Source organism: Salmo salar, chromosome 28, assembly GCF_965601325.2.
Source record: "Salmo salar chromosome 28, fSalSal1, whole genome shotgun sequence".
In the NCBI taxonomy this organism is placed as follows: domain Eukaryota; kingdom Metazoa; phylum Chordata; class Actinopteri; order Salmoniformes; family Salmonidae; genus Salmo; species Salmo salar.
Window position 1 is genome coordinate 34,348,851 of NC_138318.1, and position 15,740 is coordinate 34,364,590.

The 15,740-nt window shown below is 47.4% G+C and overlaps 1 protein-coding gene across 3 annotated transcripts in view; it reads right to left on the bottom strand.

Moving 5' to 3' along the window:
* Positions 1-15,740, bottom strand: part of LOC106589899 (serine/threonine-protein kinase LMTK1) — a 116,738-nt gene that overhangs the window by 10,751 nt on the left and 90,247 nt on the right. For all 3 annotated transcript variants that reach the window (XM_014180316.3, XM_045710293.2, XM_045710294.2), the window contains 8 exons: positions 15,582-15,661; positions 13,129-13,247; positions 12,533-12,620; positions 9,620-9,753; positions 7,216-7,422; positions 6,404-6,553; positions 5,352-5,554; positions 1,006-4,535 (listed from right to left, as the gene is read on the bottom strand). In XM_014180316.3, the coding sequence (XP_014035791.3) occupies positions 1,006-4,535; positions 5,352-5,554; positions 6,404-6,553; positions 7,216-7,422; positions 9,620-9,753; positions 12,533-12,620; positions 13,129-13,247; positions 15,582-15,661 (4,511 nt within the window). The remainder of the gene's footprint in view (positions 1-1,005; positions 4,536-5,351; positions 5,555-6,403; positions 6,554-7,215; positions 7,423-9,619; positions 9,754-12,532; positions 12,621-13,128; positions 13,248-15,581; positions 15,662-15,740) is intronic.

Consider the following 15,740-nt stretch of genomic DNA (forward strand, 5'->3'; position numbering starts at 1 on the left):
ATCTGTGAGTGACACCTACCACCACCACTACCACCACCACTACCACCACTACCACTACTAAAACCACAACTACCACTACCACCACCACTACCACACTACCACCACTACGCTGCCACCACCACTATCACCACTACCACCACCACTACCACTACTACCACTACTAAAACCACAACTACCACCACCACTACCACCACCACCACTACCACCACTACCACTACTAAAACCACAACTACCACCACCACTACCACCACCACCACTACCACCACTACGCTGCCACCACCACTATCACCACTACCACCACCACTACCACTACTAAAACCACAACTACCACCACCACTACCACTACTAAAACCACAACTACCACCACCACTACCACCACCACTACCTCCACTACACTGCCACCACCACTATCACCACTACCACCACACTACCACCACTACGCTGCCACCACCACTACCACCACACTACCACCACTACGCTGCCACCACCACTACCACCACACTACCACCACCACTACCACCACCACTACCACCACTACGCTGCCACCACCACTATCACCACTACCACCACACTACCACCACTACGCTGCCACCACCACTACCACCACACTACCACCACTACGCTGCCACCACCACTATCTCCACTACCACTACCACTATCACCACTACTACCACCACCACCAATAATCACTACTACCACCACCACCACTATCCCTACCACTACAACCACCACCACTATCCCTACCACTACAACCACTACCACCACCTATCACAATTACCACCACTACCACCAGCATCACTACCACCACAACTACCACCATCATCACTACCACCACCACTACCACCACCTATCACAATTACCACCACTACCACCACCACTACCACAATTACCACCACAACCACCACCACCATCACTACCACCACAACTACCACCACCACAACTACCACCATCATCACTACCACCACCACTACCACCACTACCACTACTACCACTACCCCTACTCACCTGGTCAAACAGGTAAACGGTGACATCATCAAAAAAGGACACCACTTTCTTCTTGCGTTCCAGCAGGTCATCTGCAAGCAACTCGGCGGTGAGCGGGGTGGGCATCTTCAGTAGACTACGTAGGTTATGAGCATCGCTACAGTCGCTCACCACAATGGGTACAGCATGGTTCTCCTCCCCGCTCTCCTCCCCTCCACTCTGCTCCTCCTGAACACTGTAACTGCTCAGCTCCTCGTCTGACTCACTCTCATCGGAGTCACCATCTCCGTCCTCCTCGTCCGCCTCCCCCCCATCCATGGGCAACTCCTGGCCCAGAGGGGGAGTCATTGGGGGGAGAGGAGGAGGAGGGGTGGAGGGAGGGGGAGGAGAGGAGAGAGGAGGGGTGGAGGGAGGGGGAGGAGAGAAGGAGAAGCGTCGACGCCGTGCGGGAGGACTGTTCTCTTCGTCATTATCGTCCTTGTCGAGGGTCTCTGGCATTTTGGTAAATGCTTCTTCTAGGAAGTCTGCTGTTTCTAAGGCTTCAGATGAGTCCTCCATGTCCCTTTGCTCTCCTTCATCCTCTTCCTCCTTCTCCTTGGTACAAGAGCTGGTTTCAGTACTGCTGCTTCTCTGGAGTTCATCCAGGGCTTCCTCCATAGCCCCCACCACCTCTGCAGCCCAGTCTCCCAGGGAAGAGGGTTTCTCCTGGGCAAGCCATCCTTCCGACCCTGCCTTTACTTCTCCAGAGAGAATGGAGGCCAGCTCTAGCTCTAGCCCCAGCTCTAGCCCTTCATCCTGGGTGCACTCTTCTGTCAGGCATCCTTCCATCTCTGGGTCTTCACTCTCCTCCAGAAGAAGAGCTGAGGTCTCCACTCCCTCCTCTTCTTCCTCCTCTATCTGAAGAGGGCTGAGTTCCCTCTTCACTGTCAGCCTCTCTTCCACTTCTCCCTCCTCCACTCCTACATTTTCATCACCCCCTACTTTGTCACCCCCCTCATCCCTGGAAAGACGTTCGTTCTCATTGTCAGAGAAGTAGGCAGAATCCCTGTAAGGGTTCTTCTCACTGAGTGGGGTCAGACCCTTCTCTTTGTCTGTGGTCTGTGAGGCTGCTAGAGGCACATCTTCATCCAGGGTCGGTTCATCCTCATCATCCAGTGGGGCCACCTCGGCCTCCTCTCCCCCCTCCTCCCCCTCTTCATCCAGGCTGGTGTCCAGGACAGACTCCCCCAGTGGCTGGGTGACTGTCTCTGGGCCCCGAGGCTCGTTGTAGGGCTCCTTGGGGACGAACTCTGGGCTCTCATTGTTCTCTGTGTCGTACCCGCTGTCCATTGCCTTGGGGGAGGAGCTAGATGGGTGGGAGGAGCTGGAGGCGGGGCTGAAAGCCTCGCAGGTGGAGCCGACTGCTGAAGGCATCAGGTCCATGGAGGCCATGGAATCGGGGGTTCCCACCTGCTTCTGCAGGGACTTGAGGGGACGGGCCAGGGACGGGGAGGCGTTAGGGTCCCCAACCGACGCCTCGTCGGCGAAGATCTCTGAGGTCGAGTCGGTGATGTCATCATCTTCATCGTCGTCGGTGCAGCAGTCGGAGATGTCCACTAGACTGATGCTGGAGCAGTGGTCTCTGTCTAGGCCGCAGTCTAACGTATGGCTCAGCTCTGACTCTTGCTCGACCACGGGGACTAGGTCAGGAACATTCACTGAGGAGAGGATCAGAATCACACCCTCTGGTTTAGGGTCTGTGAGAACCCCTTTGTCTTCCGTACTAACCTCTTCCTTGTGGTCTATTGAAAGGGTATCGTCCATAGTGATGTCAACATATTGCTCAGAGTGGTCTAGAGGGGTTTTGCTGGTCTTAGTGTTGTGCGTTAGGATTGGTTTAGGACCTCCCGGTGCTGGCGACAGATTCACACTCTCTTCCTCGTTGTTGGGTATCTCTACAATCTTATTGCTGTAGTCGTCCCGGGTGTAGTTCTGCACCATTAAGCCTATGAGGGGGTCGACGAAATGAGAGTGGCAGCACTTGATGGGTGGCGGTTCTACCTCCCTCTCCCCCTCCCCCTCATGGCACATGTAGATGTAGGCATTACAGGCGTCCCCTGAGGGGACCAGGGCATGATGGTTCCCCAGGACTAGACAGCCGCTGTCATTAGCCGATGTAGCCTCCAGGTAGTCTATGGGTTTAACTGCAGCAGAGGCAGAGGAGCGGAAGGTCAGGTAGTGCTCTTCAGGCCACGAGTCCTCTATGTCGGTAGTGGGCATAGTGTAGTGGAAGTCTTCATAGGGATCCTGTTGTTGTCTACAGCCAGCCTGTCCACTACGGCCAAGGCTTAGACCCAGGCCTAGACTGTTGTTGTTAGTGGAGGGGTTGGAGAGGTTACTACTGTTACTCCTCAGCCTCTCTGAGAATATATCCTCTTCTTCAGCCGAGTCGCTGTCCTGGTGACAGATGAAGAGGGCCTCTTCCGACGCCATAGTGATGCTGACTGAGTGGGCGTGGTCTGGCATGGTCGGCATGGTTTTCTGCAGAGAACCCATCATGTCATAGTAGCCGCCAGTGACGCTACTCCCCCCGATGATGGAGCCTGGGCCCTGGGTCGTCTCCAAGTAGGGGTCGCCTACCCCAAAAGGAGGACCACCATCCTGGAGATGGGTGCTGATGGAGGGAGATATCCCCAGAGGGTTGTCCAGTTCCCCCAGGGCCTGACGCAGGCTACGGGACCCCCAGCTCTCCAGATGGGGCTCGGGGGGAGAGTGTTCCTGCCCCATCAGGTAATGCTGGTCCATCCCCATCCCCATGTGGTGGCCTATGCCCATGGGAGGTGAGTGCTCGTAGTAGTACCCCCCGTCCCGGTCCTTGTAGGAGACGTAGTGACCAGCCTCCCATGGTCTCAGGGGGCTGGAGTCAGAGACATGGGGCTCCATTGTCAGGGAGATGTCTGAGTCATACACTCCAACACCCCTATCTTTACAGACGTCTGCTGACCAGTAGGAGTCTACAGGCTTGGAGTGGGCCTGGGGGGGACATGCACCCATCCCCATCATACACTCCCCTGAGTCTGCACTGCCACTGCCGGTCAGGAAGCTCCCGTGGCTGCCCTGGTAGTCTGGGCTGTAGGAGTACATGGTGAAGTCCACGCCAGGCTCCTCCATGCGGATGTAGTACTCAGAGCTCACTGAAGGACTATGGGCGCTGAGCACCGGCACCACCCCGACCCCAGAAACATGCAGCGTCTTGTGCTCATAGTAGGAAGGGGACACTCCCAGAGTGAGCCCCTCCATCTCCACCCCACCACTGCCCCCCACCATTCCACCTGGGTAGTATAGGTCCTGGCAGTGGTGGTTGACGACCCCCAGGGTACCGCTGGAGGATGAGGCAGCGTGGTGGTAAGGCTGCTCCGCTCCGATCCCCGCCTGGGTCTGCTCCCACTTGTACTGGAAGTTCAGACCGTGGCTGGTCTCTGTCACGGTCAGTATATCATCTCCTGATTCGCTGTGGTAACCATCACATCCAGAAAACTGCTCCAGCAGAGGAAAGGAGGAGGAGGGGAGGTCTGAAGACAGACAGACAGACACAGACAGATACTTTGTTCATTCCCAAGGGGACATTTTACATCTAACAGCAGCAGAGCTTAATGGGAAATTTTACCGCTGCTCTTTCTCTGTATATCCATTAATTAATGTTATTAACATACTGTATAATGTGTCATAAAAATCTAGAATATCCTCAGTACAAATATCAGCATTTCTGCATCTCACCAGTAGAAACGGGCCATCTACTTTTCCTGGTTGTAAGCAAACCACACTATCCAGAATTCATAGCACCTTCAAGGGTGGGAACACAATTGGACAAGGAAGTACAGCTCCCATCAGGCTGTAGTCTTTACAAAGCCAGGGATAATACTAGACCTAGATATCCTGTAATGTCCTTGTAGAGAGGAACATCGTTGAGACAAGTTCAATGGCTCTCTTGAACAAGGACAACTATTTCTACTCGCTGCTAGCATGATCGTACAATTGGCAAAACACAAAGGCCACAATAGTTGCTACAAAACATGACTCCATACATTTTTATATCAGGTAGCAGGCTCAATCAACCGATGACGTCATTGGTTGAACACTCCTGGTGCGAAAATAAAAACTAATACTGCTATAGTGCATAATTACATCTGAAACACCCACTCATCAATCAAAATGATGTAGGGAGACTCCAAAAACACTCTTAACAGTGAAGTCTCCCTTTAATAAACTAAAGTGATATTGAAAAGAGCAGATTCTGTTTTTTTCTGAGACGCACAATGTGTGCGAGACAAAAAACACAGAACACAAAGTAATCATGAGCCATAAAAAGTGTCCTGAACATGACGTACCAGTGGCCAGGGCTCCGGCCCCGTGATGTAGGCTGCTGCTGCGGCCGGCATTGGGGTTGGGACGCAGAGAGTTCCAGCGCCTCTCAAAGTCCTCCTCGGCCTCACTGGCCCCCTTGGCACACAGGTAGCTGAGTAACAGGTGGACCTCCTCTGTATCGGGCCTCTGGTCTGGTTGGAGCCAGCAGAACTGCAGCACCTCATACCTGGTGACAAGATGGCACACACACCAAAATAACCATTACAACAATCATGGGATACATGTAGGAAGATATAATGAACCACAAATGAATCTATCAGCAGTGGCCAAGTTGTGCATTTGAGAATAGGGTTCCATTTGGGATGCAAATGAAATGTGAAGAAAATGAAAACCAGCACACAGTATCTGCATTTGTATTGGAATCCGTTGATGAGATGAGGAATCAAGCATATTCTTATCCTATGAGAGATGGGTTTAATTACCTCCCCCATCTTCAGAGATAACGAGATTGGATTCATTTTGTTTTATGCATCATCACATCAGTCATATTTATGTATGCGCACTCTATTCTCTATTTAGTTTGCTACTTTTGACCAGACCCATGTGCTCTGGATAGGGAACACAGCGCCATTTGGGACACAGCATATGATGTCTGTCTCACTGAGACACTAGAATGAGAAGATATTGATGGGACATAGAGCGAGAGCCACAGATTACTTATTAAGGTTTAGAACGAGGAAAGGTAAGATTGTGTGGTGTGTGTGTGTGTGTGTGTGTGTGTGTGTGTGTGTGTGTGTGTGTGTGTGTGTGTGTGTGTGTGTGTGTGTGTGTGTGTGTGTGTGTGTGTGTGTGTGCTCCTGTGTTGCTCCCTTGTGTGTGTGTGTGTGTGTGTGTGTGTGTGTGTGTGTGTGTGTGTGTGTGTGTGTGTGTGTGTGTGTGTGTGTGTGTGTGTGTGTGTGTGTGTGTGTGTGTGTGTGTGTGTGTGTGTGTGTGTGTGTGCTCCTGTGTTGCTCCCTGTGTGTGTGTGTGTGTGTGTGTGTGTGTGTGTGTGTGTGTGCGTACGTGCGTGACTTACCAGCGCTCTGCCAATGGTATTTTGAGCAGGGGCTTGGGCAGTCTGAGCTGCTGATCCCTCACGGCGTAGGTTAACACCTGTCTGTCAGAGTAGTGTCTGTACGGCTGGTTCCCCAACTCAAATAACTCCCAGATAGTAACCCCCAGAGACCTGAGAGAGAACAGAAAGACCACAGAAACCCTCTCAACATCACACTATAGAATCACGGAGAAGAACAACACCTGAAGCATTACCACCAATATTTATTGGGAAAAACATTTGGCAAATATATCTGCGGGGTTCACAGAATGACAGAAAGGACACAAGATCAGAGTGGATTTACAGAGTGGTTTAAATGGACACAGATTTATGATTAGTCAATAACTCAGCCTTATTTTGACCAATCCCTTAGCCCCCCCCCCAAAAAAAAAAATCCTTTGTCAACATTTTTACATTTTTTATTAAGAATAACAAACGGTTTTGCTGTGAACCCCTAATTACGTTCACATATTTTATGGTGTCGGTTTCTAGATAGGGACAGTTTTCCGGGTACAGATTCAGCCCTAGTCCTAGACTAAAAAACATTGAAGTTGTTCTTAGTCCAGGATTTGGCTGAATGTGAGTCAGGGAAATTGGCCCATAGGGTTAAACTTGTATTACTAGATAATTGGGTTCTGAATGCTCTCTCTACCATGATCCCTGGAATCGAACCCACTATCGAAGCGTTGCAACTTCCATGCTCTACCAACTGAGCTCTCTCCACCAGAAGGTTGCCATGGACTACCTATACTGATTGATTGATTGATTGTTTGATTAATTAAATCATTCATTACCAGACGTTGCTCTGTTTGCTCTGGTCCACCACCAAAAGGTTGCCATGGACTTCATCTATGAGTTCTGGAGCGATCCAACGCAGAGGCACGTACATCTGGTCTGATGTCTCAAAGTAGTCCTCTTTGTACTTGCTGTGTGACAGGCCGTAGTCTCCGATCTTCACTGTGACATCAGCCGTCAACAGGCAGTTTCTCAGGGCCAGGTCACTGCAGGGAACACAGAGAACACATTTCTACATTAGAGGATAACTGATTGATGTCTATGCATAACAGTCACGTTATCATGGTGAGACCATGCGTGGGTAGTCTGACATGTTCAATACTGTACTAAAAGACTTATAGAAATTCAGTCAATAAATGTCTTTACATCGTTACTTATCAATTCAAACCATTCCTAATAATTATATATGTCATTTAGCAGACACAATTTACAATCATCCGTGCATACATTTTACGTATCGGCAGCCCTGGGAATCAACCCCACTATCCTGGCATAGCAACCACCATGACCTACCAATTGAACCATACGGGACCTCATTCCTCATTAAGTGGATGTTGTAGACGTCAGTGAAAGAAAGAGCAGGGGTCACTCTGGAGAGAAGGGGTCCCCCCCTGCAACAAAATCACTGATGCTGGAGTCTATGAAGAGGCACTCAGGCAGCACCAGGATATTGTTACAGGAAGAAACCAGCAGGAACCAGGAAGAAGAGCCAACCAATCACAGCTGCAGGATTCTGGTAAACTAGCCTCAACCCAGCCATTCTAGGTTTCTCCAGAAGGAGAATACGGTGACTACTGGGTACCAGTCATCAGGGTAATATCACTATCATACAATGCCATTGAGTGGTTTGTAGTATAACAAGTACAACTTGTGTCTGTGTCTATGTAACTGTATATATATATACAGTGCCTTCGGAAAGTATTTAGACCCTTTGACTTTTTCCACATTTTGTTACGTTACAGCCTTATTCCAAAATTGAATAAATCGTTTTTTCCCTCATCAATCTACACACAATACCCCACAATGACAAAGCAAAAACTTAAATATCACATTTACGTTAAGTATTCAGACCCTTTATTCAGTACTTTGTTGAAGCACCTTTGGCAGCATCGAGAGTTTTTGGGTATGGCACTACAAGCTTGGCACACCTATATTTGGGTAGTTTCTCCCATTCTTCTCTGCAGATCCTCTCAAGCTCTGTCAGGTTGGATGAGGAGCGTTGATGCACAGCTATTTTCAGGTCTCTCCAGAGATGTTCGATCGGGTTCAAGTCCGGGCTCTGGCTGGGCCACTCAAGGACATTCAGAGACTTGTTCCGAAGCCACTCCTGCGTTGTCTTAGCTGTGTGCTTAGGGTTATTGTCCTGTTGGAAGGTGAACCTTTGCCCCAGTTTAAGGCCCTGAGCGCTCTGGAGCAGGTTTTCATCAAGGATCTCGCTGTTCTTTGCGGCAATCATCTTTGCCTCGACCCTGACTAGTCCCCCAGTTCCTGCCTCTGAAAAACATCTCCATAGCATGATGCTGCCAACACCAACGCCAGGTTTCCTCCAGATGTGATGCTTGGTATTCAAATAGTTCAGTCTTTGTTTCATCAGACCAGAGAATCTTGTTTCTCATGGTCTGAGAGTCTTTAGGTGCCTTTTGGCAAACTCCAATAGGGCTATCATGTGCCTTTTACTGAGGAGTGGCTTCCGACTGGCCACTCTACCATAAAGGCAAGATTGGTGGACTGCTACAGAGATGGTTGTCCTTCTGGAAGATTCTTCCAGGAAGATTCTTCCAGAAGGATGACTTTTAATGTTGCAGAAATATTTTGGTACCCTTCCCCAGATCTGTGCCTTGACCTCATGGCTTGGTTTTTGCTCTGGCATGCACTGTCAACCGTGGTACCTTATATAGACAGGTGTGTGCCTTTCCAAATCATGTCCAATCAATTGAATTTACCACAGGTGGACTCCAATGAAGTTGTAGAAACATCTCAAGGATGATCAATGGAAACAGGATGCACCTGAGCTAAATTGCGAGTCTCATAGCAAATGGTCTGAATACTTATGTAAAAAATATATTTCTGTTTTCCTTTTTAATACATTTGCTTTTTTCACTTTGTCATTATGGGGTATGGTGTGTAGATTGCTGATTATTTTTTAAATGATTTTTAATCCATTTTAGAATGACGTAAAAAAAAATGTGGAAAAAGTCAAGGGGTCTGAATAGTTTCAGAAGTCATTGTATATATACCAAGGATAGGGGCCAGAACTAAAAGAAGTATCTGACTTCCTGGTCACGTTTTCTGTATGTACAGTGTGTGTATATATATTATTGTTTTACTGACAAATGAAAATCAATCAATCAGTCAATCAATCGACAGATAGTGGCAGAGACAGATAGAGGGAGCAACACAGACCTGTGTATGAAGTTGTGTTTGTGCAGGTGCAAGAGTCCTGAGGCGATCTCACAGGCCATCCTCTGCAGTATCAGGGGTTCAGGGGTCATTGTGTCTGCAGCCCGACAGCTCCGCAGGTACCCTTTCACATCACCCTGGTGACATGAGGAGATATGGTGGAGATCAGAGTTGGGGTCAATTCCATAAAAAGTCCAGCCAATTCAGAAAGTAAACAAAATTATAATTCCACAAGTTTACTCATGAAAAATAATTTAAGAGAATTGGAATGTCAGTGTACTTCCTGAATTGACAAAAATTTTAAGGGGACTGACCCCCACCCTGGTGGATATATAGTAGAGATTCAATAGATATTCAATAGAGATTCAATAGTTATAGTATATAAAGGATGATGCTTACACAAGTAGTTACACTACAATTAGGTCACGAGTTACTGTAGGCTGAAGGACTTTATGGAAGTGAAAAGAGTGTAGGTAGGTAGTCAATGAGTGTAGTTACAGTTGAAGTCGGAAGTTTACATACACCTTAGCCAAATACATTTAAACTCAGTTTTTCACAATTCCTGACATTTAATCCGAGTAAAAATTCCCTGTTTTAGGTTAGTTAGGATCACCACTTTATTTTAAGAATGTGAAATGTCAGAATAATAGTAGAAATAATGATTTATTTCAGCTTTTATTTCTTTCATCACATTCCCAGTGGGTCAGAAGTTTACATACACTCAATTAGTATTTGGTAGCATTGTCTTTAAATTGTTTAACTTGGGTCAAACGTTTCGGCTAGCCTTCCACAAGCTTCCCACAATAAGTTGGGTGAATTTTGGCCCATTCCTCCTGACAGAGCTGGTGTAACTGAGTCAGGTTTTTAGGCCTCCTTGCTCGCACACGCTTTTTCAGTTCTGCCCACACATTTTCTATAGTATTGAGGTCAGGGCTTTGTGATGGCCACTCAAATACCATGACTTTGCTGTCCTTAAGCCATTTTGCCACAACAACCCATTTGCGACCAAGCTTTAACTTCCTGACTGATGTATTGAGATGTTGCTTCAATTTATCCACATAATTGTCCATCCTCATGAAGCCATCTATTTTGTGAAGTGCACCAGTCCCTCCTGCAGCAAAGCACCCCCACAACATGATGCTGCCACCCCCGCGCTTCACGGTTGGGATGGTGTTCTTCAGCTTGCAAGCCTCCCCCTTTTTCCTCCAAACATAACGATGGTCATTATGGCCAAAAAGCTATATTTCTGTTTCATCAGACCAGAGGACATTTCTCCAAAAACTACAATTTTTGTCCCCATGTGCAGCTTCAAACCATAGTCTGGCTTTTTTATGGCGGTTTTGGAGCAGTGGCTTCATCCTTGCTGAGCGGCCTTTCACGTTATGTCGATATAGGACTCATTTTACTGTGGATATAGATACTTTTGTACCTGTTTCCTCCAGCATCTTCACAAGGTCCTTAGCTGTTGTTCTGGGATTGATTTGCACTTTTTGCACCAAAGTACGTTCATCTCTAGGAGACAGAACACGTCTCCTTCCTGAGCGGTATGACGGCTGCGTGCTTCCATGGTGTTTATACTTGCATACTATTGTTTGTATAGATGAACGTGGTACCTTCAGGCGTTTGGATATTGCTCCCAAGGATGAACCACACTTGTGGAGGTCTACAATTTTATTTCTGAGGTCTTGGCTGATTTCTTTTGATTTTCCCATAATGTCAAGCAAAGAGGCACTGAGTTTGAAGGTAGGCCTTAAAATACATCCACAGGTACACCTAGGATTGACTCAAATGATGTCAAGTAGCCTATCAGAAGCTTCTAAAGCCATGACATAATTTTCTGGAATTTTTCCAAGCTGTTTCCTCTCTAGGTTTCTTCCTAGGTTCTGGCCTTTCTAGAGAGTTTTTCCTAGCCACCGTGCTTCTACACCTGCATTGCTTGCTGTTTGGGGTTTTAGGCTGGGTTTCTGTACAGCACTTTGAGATATCAGCTGATGTAAGAAGGGCGATATAAATAAATACATTTGATTTGATTTGTTTAAAGGCACAGTCAACTTCTGACCCACTGGAATTGTGATACAGTGAATTATAAGTGAAATAATCTGTCCGTAAACAATTGTTGGAAAAATGACTTGTGTCATGCTTAAATTTGATTTCATAGACGACTTGCCAAAACTATAGTTTGTTAACAAGACATTTGTGGAGTGGTTGAAAAACGAGTTTTAATGACAACCTAAGCGAAAGTAAACTTCTGTCTTTAACTGTATGTAGTCCCGTTGAATTGGTAGAGCATTGTGCTTGCATCGCCACGGTCGTGGGTTCAATTCCCATGGGTGACCAGTATAAAAATGTATCTGGATAAGAGTTTCTGCTAAATGAAAAAAATATAGGTCTTCCCTCAGAATGGACACCACATGATCATTTGATTGCCCACTCAGCAAGTAATACAATATCTGGCCACTGGGGGGCAGTTGAATGCATCCAAATATAATCTATCGCACACTAAGTGTTTTACAGCAGGGTTTTCTAAACTCGGTCCTGGCTGTACGTTTGCTTTTTCACCCTATCACTACACAGCTGATTCAAATAACCAACTCATCATCACACTTTGATTAATGAATCAGCTGTGTAGTGCTAGGGAAAAAACCCAGGGTGGGACCTAGGACCGAGTTTAGGAAACCCTGTCTTAAACTGACTGCATTGTCTGGAGACAGAGAGACACAGTGGTGAAGTAAGAGTCCAGTCTAGTCCAGTCCATGATGATTGTCATACATACTGTACACTGTCTGCAGTGGCTATAGAGAGATACTGTAGCAATAGAACTCCAGCTAGTCCAGCAAGCTACTGACTGCAATGACCACAGACAGATAGTTCTATATACAGTGATGCAATGACAATCCAATCCAGTCCAGTACTCACCAGAGGGCAGAATTCCATGACCAGCAGGTAGGGGGTGACCTCAGTGCACTGCGCCAGGCAATGTAGGAGTGCTGGGTGCTGGAGGGCACTGGAGACGGACGGGCACAATGGCAAAGAGTTAGTGGAGGCACAAAGCACTGGCAGAATGGCAGAGTTAGTGAAGGCACAAAGCACTGGTAGAATGGCAGAGTTAGTGGAGGCACAAAACACTGGCAGAATGGCAGAGAGTTGGGTGCAGGCCACGCAGCAGGCTGTTAGCCAGCCTGTCAGCTTAGTGGAGTCTGCCACTAGCACAGTCAGCTCAGCTATCCCCATTGAGACCGTGTCTGTGCCTTGATCTAGGTTGGGCAAAACAAAACATGGCAGTGTTCGCCTTAGCAATTTTACTGGAATAAAGACCTCCTCCATTCCTGCAATTATTGAAAGAGATTGTGATATCTCACATCTCAAAATAGGGCTACTTAATGTTAGATCCCTCACTTTCAAGGCAGTTATAGTCAATGAACTAATCACTGATCATAATCTTGATATGATTGGCCTGACTGAAACATGGCTTAAGCCTGATGAATAGATAGAGACAGAGAAAGTCTGTTCACCGGTATGGCTGGGACTCCTCCAGGAAGTGCATCTGGTCCTGAACGCTGGCACTGGCCTTGAGCTCCTTAACCACCACCTGGGTGGTGTTGAGGCCCGCATTCACCTCCCCCAGGATAACCTGGTATGGGAGCCATACAGACACACACAGGGTACACACATGGGAGACACACACACAGACACACACACAGGGTACACACACAGAGACACACAGACAGACATGAGGAGAGATGGGGAGGAATGGAAGATATACACACAAAGTCAAACAGACAGACAGAGAGACACAAAGAGAGACAGACAGACAGACAGACAGACAGACAGACAGCGAGAGACAGACAGCAAGACAGACAGAGAAACAGAGAGACACACAGAGAGACAGACAGACACACAGACAGACAGACAGACAGACAGACAGACAGACAGACAGACAGACAGACAGACAGACAGACAGACAGACAGACAGACAGACAGACAGACAGACAGACACACAGAGAGACAGACACACAGACAGACAGAGAGACAGACACACAGACAGACAGACAGACAGACAGACAGACAGACAGACAGACAGACAGACAGACAGACAGACAGACAGACAGACAGACAGACAGACAGACAGACAGACAGACAGAGACACATAAAGACAGAAACACAGAGAGACACACAGAGAGACACACAGAGAGACACAGAGAGACAACAAAAAATAATTCCCAAACAGTACACACACATGGAGGTGGCGATTGTGGAGGACAAACATGGTTGAGGAGGACACACACGTTCAGGTGAAAGGTGGACAGTCACACAAATGCAAGGAAATAGAGAGATACCCAGAGACAGAGAGGCATACACAGGAAATAGAGATATACATCAGGAGACAGCGAGGCATACACAGGAAATAGAGAAATACACCGAGACAGAGGCATACACAGGAAATAGAGAGAGACACAGAGTCAGAGGCATACACAGGAAATAGAGAGATACATCAGGAGACAGCGAGGCATACACAGGAAATAGAGAGATACATCAGGAGACGGAGAGGCATACACAGGAAATAGAGTGATACATCAGGAGACAGCGAGGCATACACAGGAAATAGATAGATACACAGGACACAAAGAGATACACAGAGACAGAGAGGCATACACAGGAAATAGAGAAATACACAGAGAGGCATACACAGGAAATAGAGAGATCCACAGAGACAGAGAGGCATACACAGGAAATAGAGAGATACACAGAGAAGCGCACACAGGACATGCAGATTCATAAAGAGACCAACAAGAGACAGACCAGGAGATACAGAGACACACAGAGAGGTATGCATGCAGTCACAGAGCACACACACACACACACACACACACAAATGGACATACCCAGTCAAGGTACACAAGTGTGGGGAAAGTGTGTGTGTAAGAGTGTATGAGTGTGAGAAGGAACAGAACAAAGAAACAGAAAGAGGGAGGGAACGAGAGAATGACAAGAATCAGTTATCTAGTAGCTAATTCCCAACACTCAGAGTTACATGGTTATCTCGTGTTACAGTAGCTAATTCCCAACACTCAGAGTAACATGGTTATCTAGTGTAACAGTAGCTAATTCCCAACACTCAGAGTTACATGGTTATCTCGTGTTACAGTAGCTAATTCCCAATACTCAGAGTTACATGGTTATCTAGTGTAACAGTAGCTAATTCCCAACACTCAGAGTTACATGGTTATCTCGTGTTACAGTAGCTAATTCCCAACACTCAGAGTAACATGGTTATCTAGTGTTACAGTAGCTAATTCCCAACACTCAGAGTTACATGGTTATCTAGTGTTATCTAGTAATAAAAACAGAGTGAAATGCTAACTAAAAACTGCTGCATTGTGAGGGCAGGCTACACGGTTCTATCCCAGTCTTTCCGCAGCGTTCTATCCCTCTCTGTACCAGGCGCCAGCAGTCAGTCAGTCAGTCAGTCAGTCAGTCAGTCAGTCAGGTAGGTAGTCAGTCAGCCAGTCAGTCAGTCAGTCAGCCAGCCAGCCAGTCAGTCAGTCAGCCAGTCAGTCAGCCAGTCAGCCAGTCAGTCAGTCAGTCAGTCAGCCAGCCAGTCAGTCAGCCAGTCAGCCAGTCAGTCAGTCAGGTAGTCAGTCAGTCAGTCAGTCAGTCAGTCAGTCAGTCAGTCAGTCAGGTAGTCAGGCAGACATCAAAGGCATGTGGATCAGCCCAGCATTACCGATAGTTACACATATTTCAGGTAATGTAGCGTGTCGGCCATTTAAACAGGCTGACTCCTAAACAAACGTAGGATCACAGCTCAGCGCATAACAACCGTGAGCCTGCCGAAGTTGACAGAACATTTAATCTAGCTACCTCTCATAACCCCGGATCGTAGCCTCCAGCACAGTGAAAATAACCCCAAAATACACCCAAAAGAATTGACAAGAAAAAGTGAGGAGAGAGTGAGTGGTCTTACCTTTCCGAACCAGCCATCTCCGATCTCTTTCAGGTACAGAAGACTCTGGCGGCCGAGTTCTGTGGATTTCAGGAGTTGGACTAGGGAGACAGATAAAACATTTAAAAAAAATAGATTTTAGAGAATGACCTGACGACACAACTATTATTCAGCATTGGT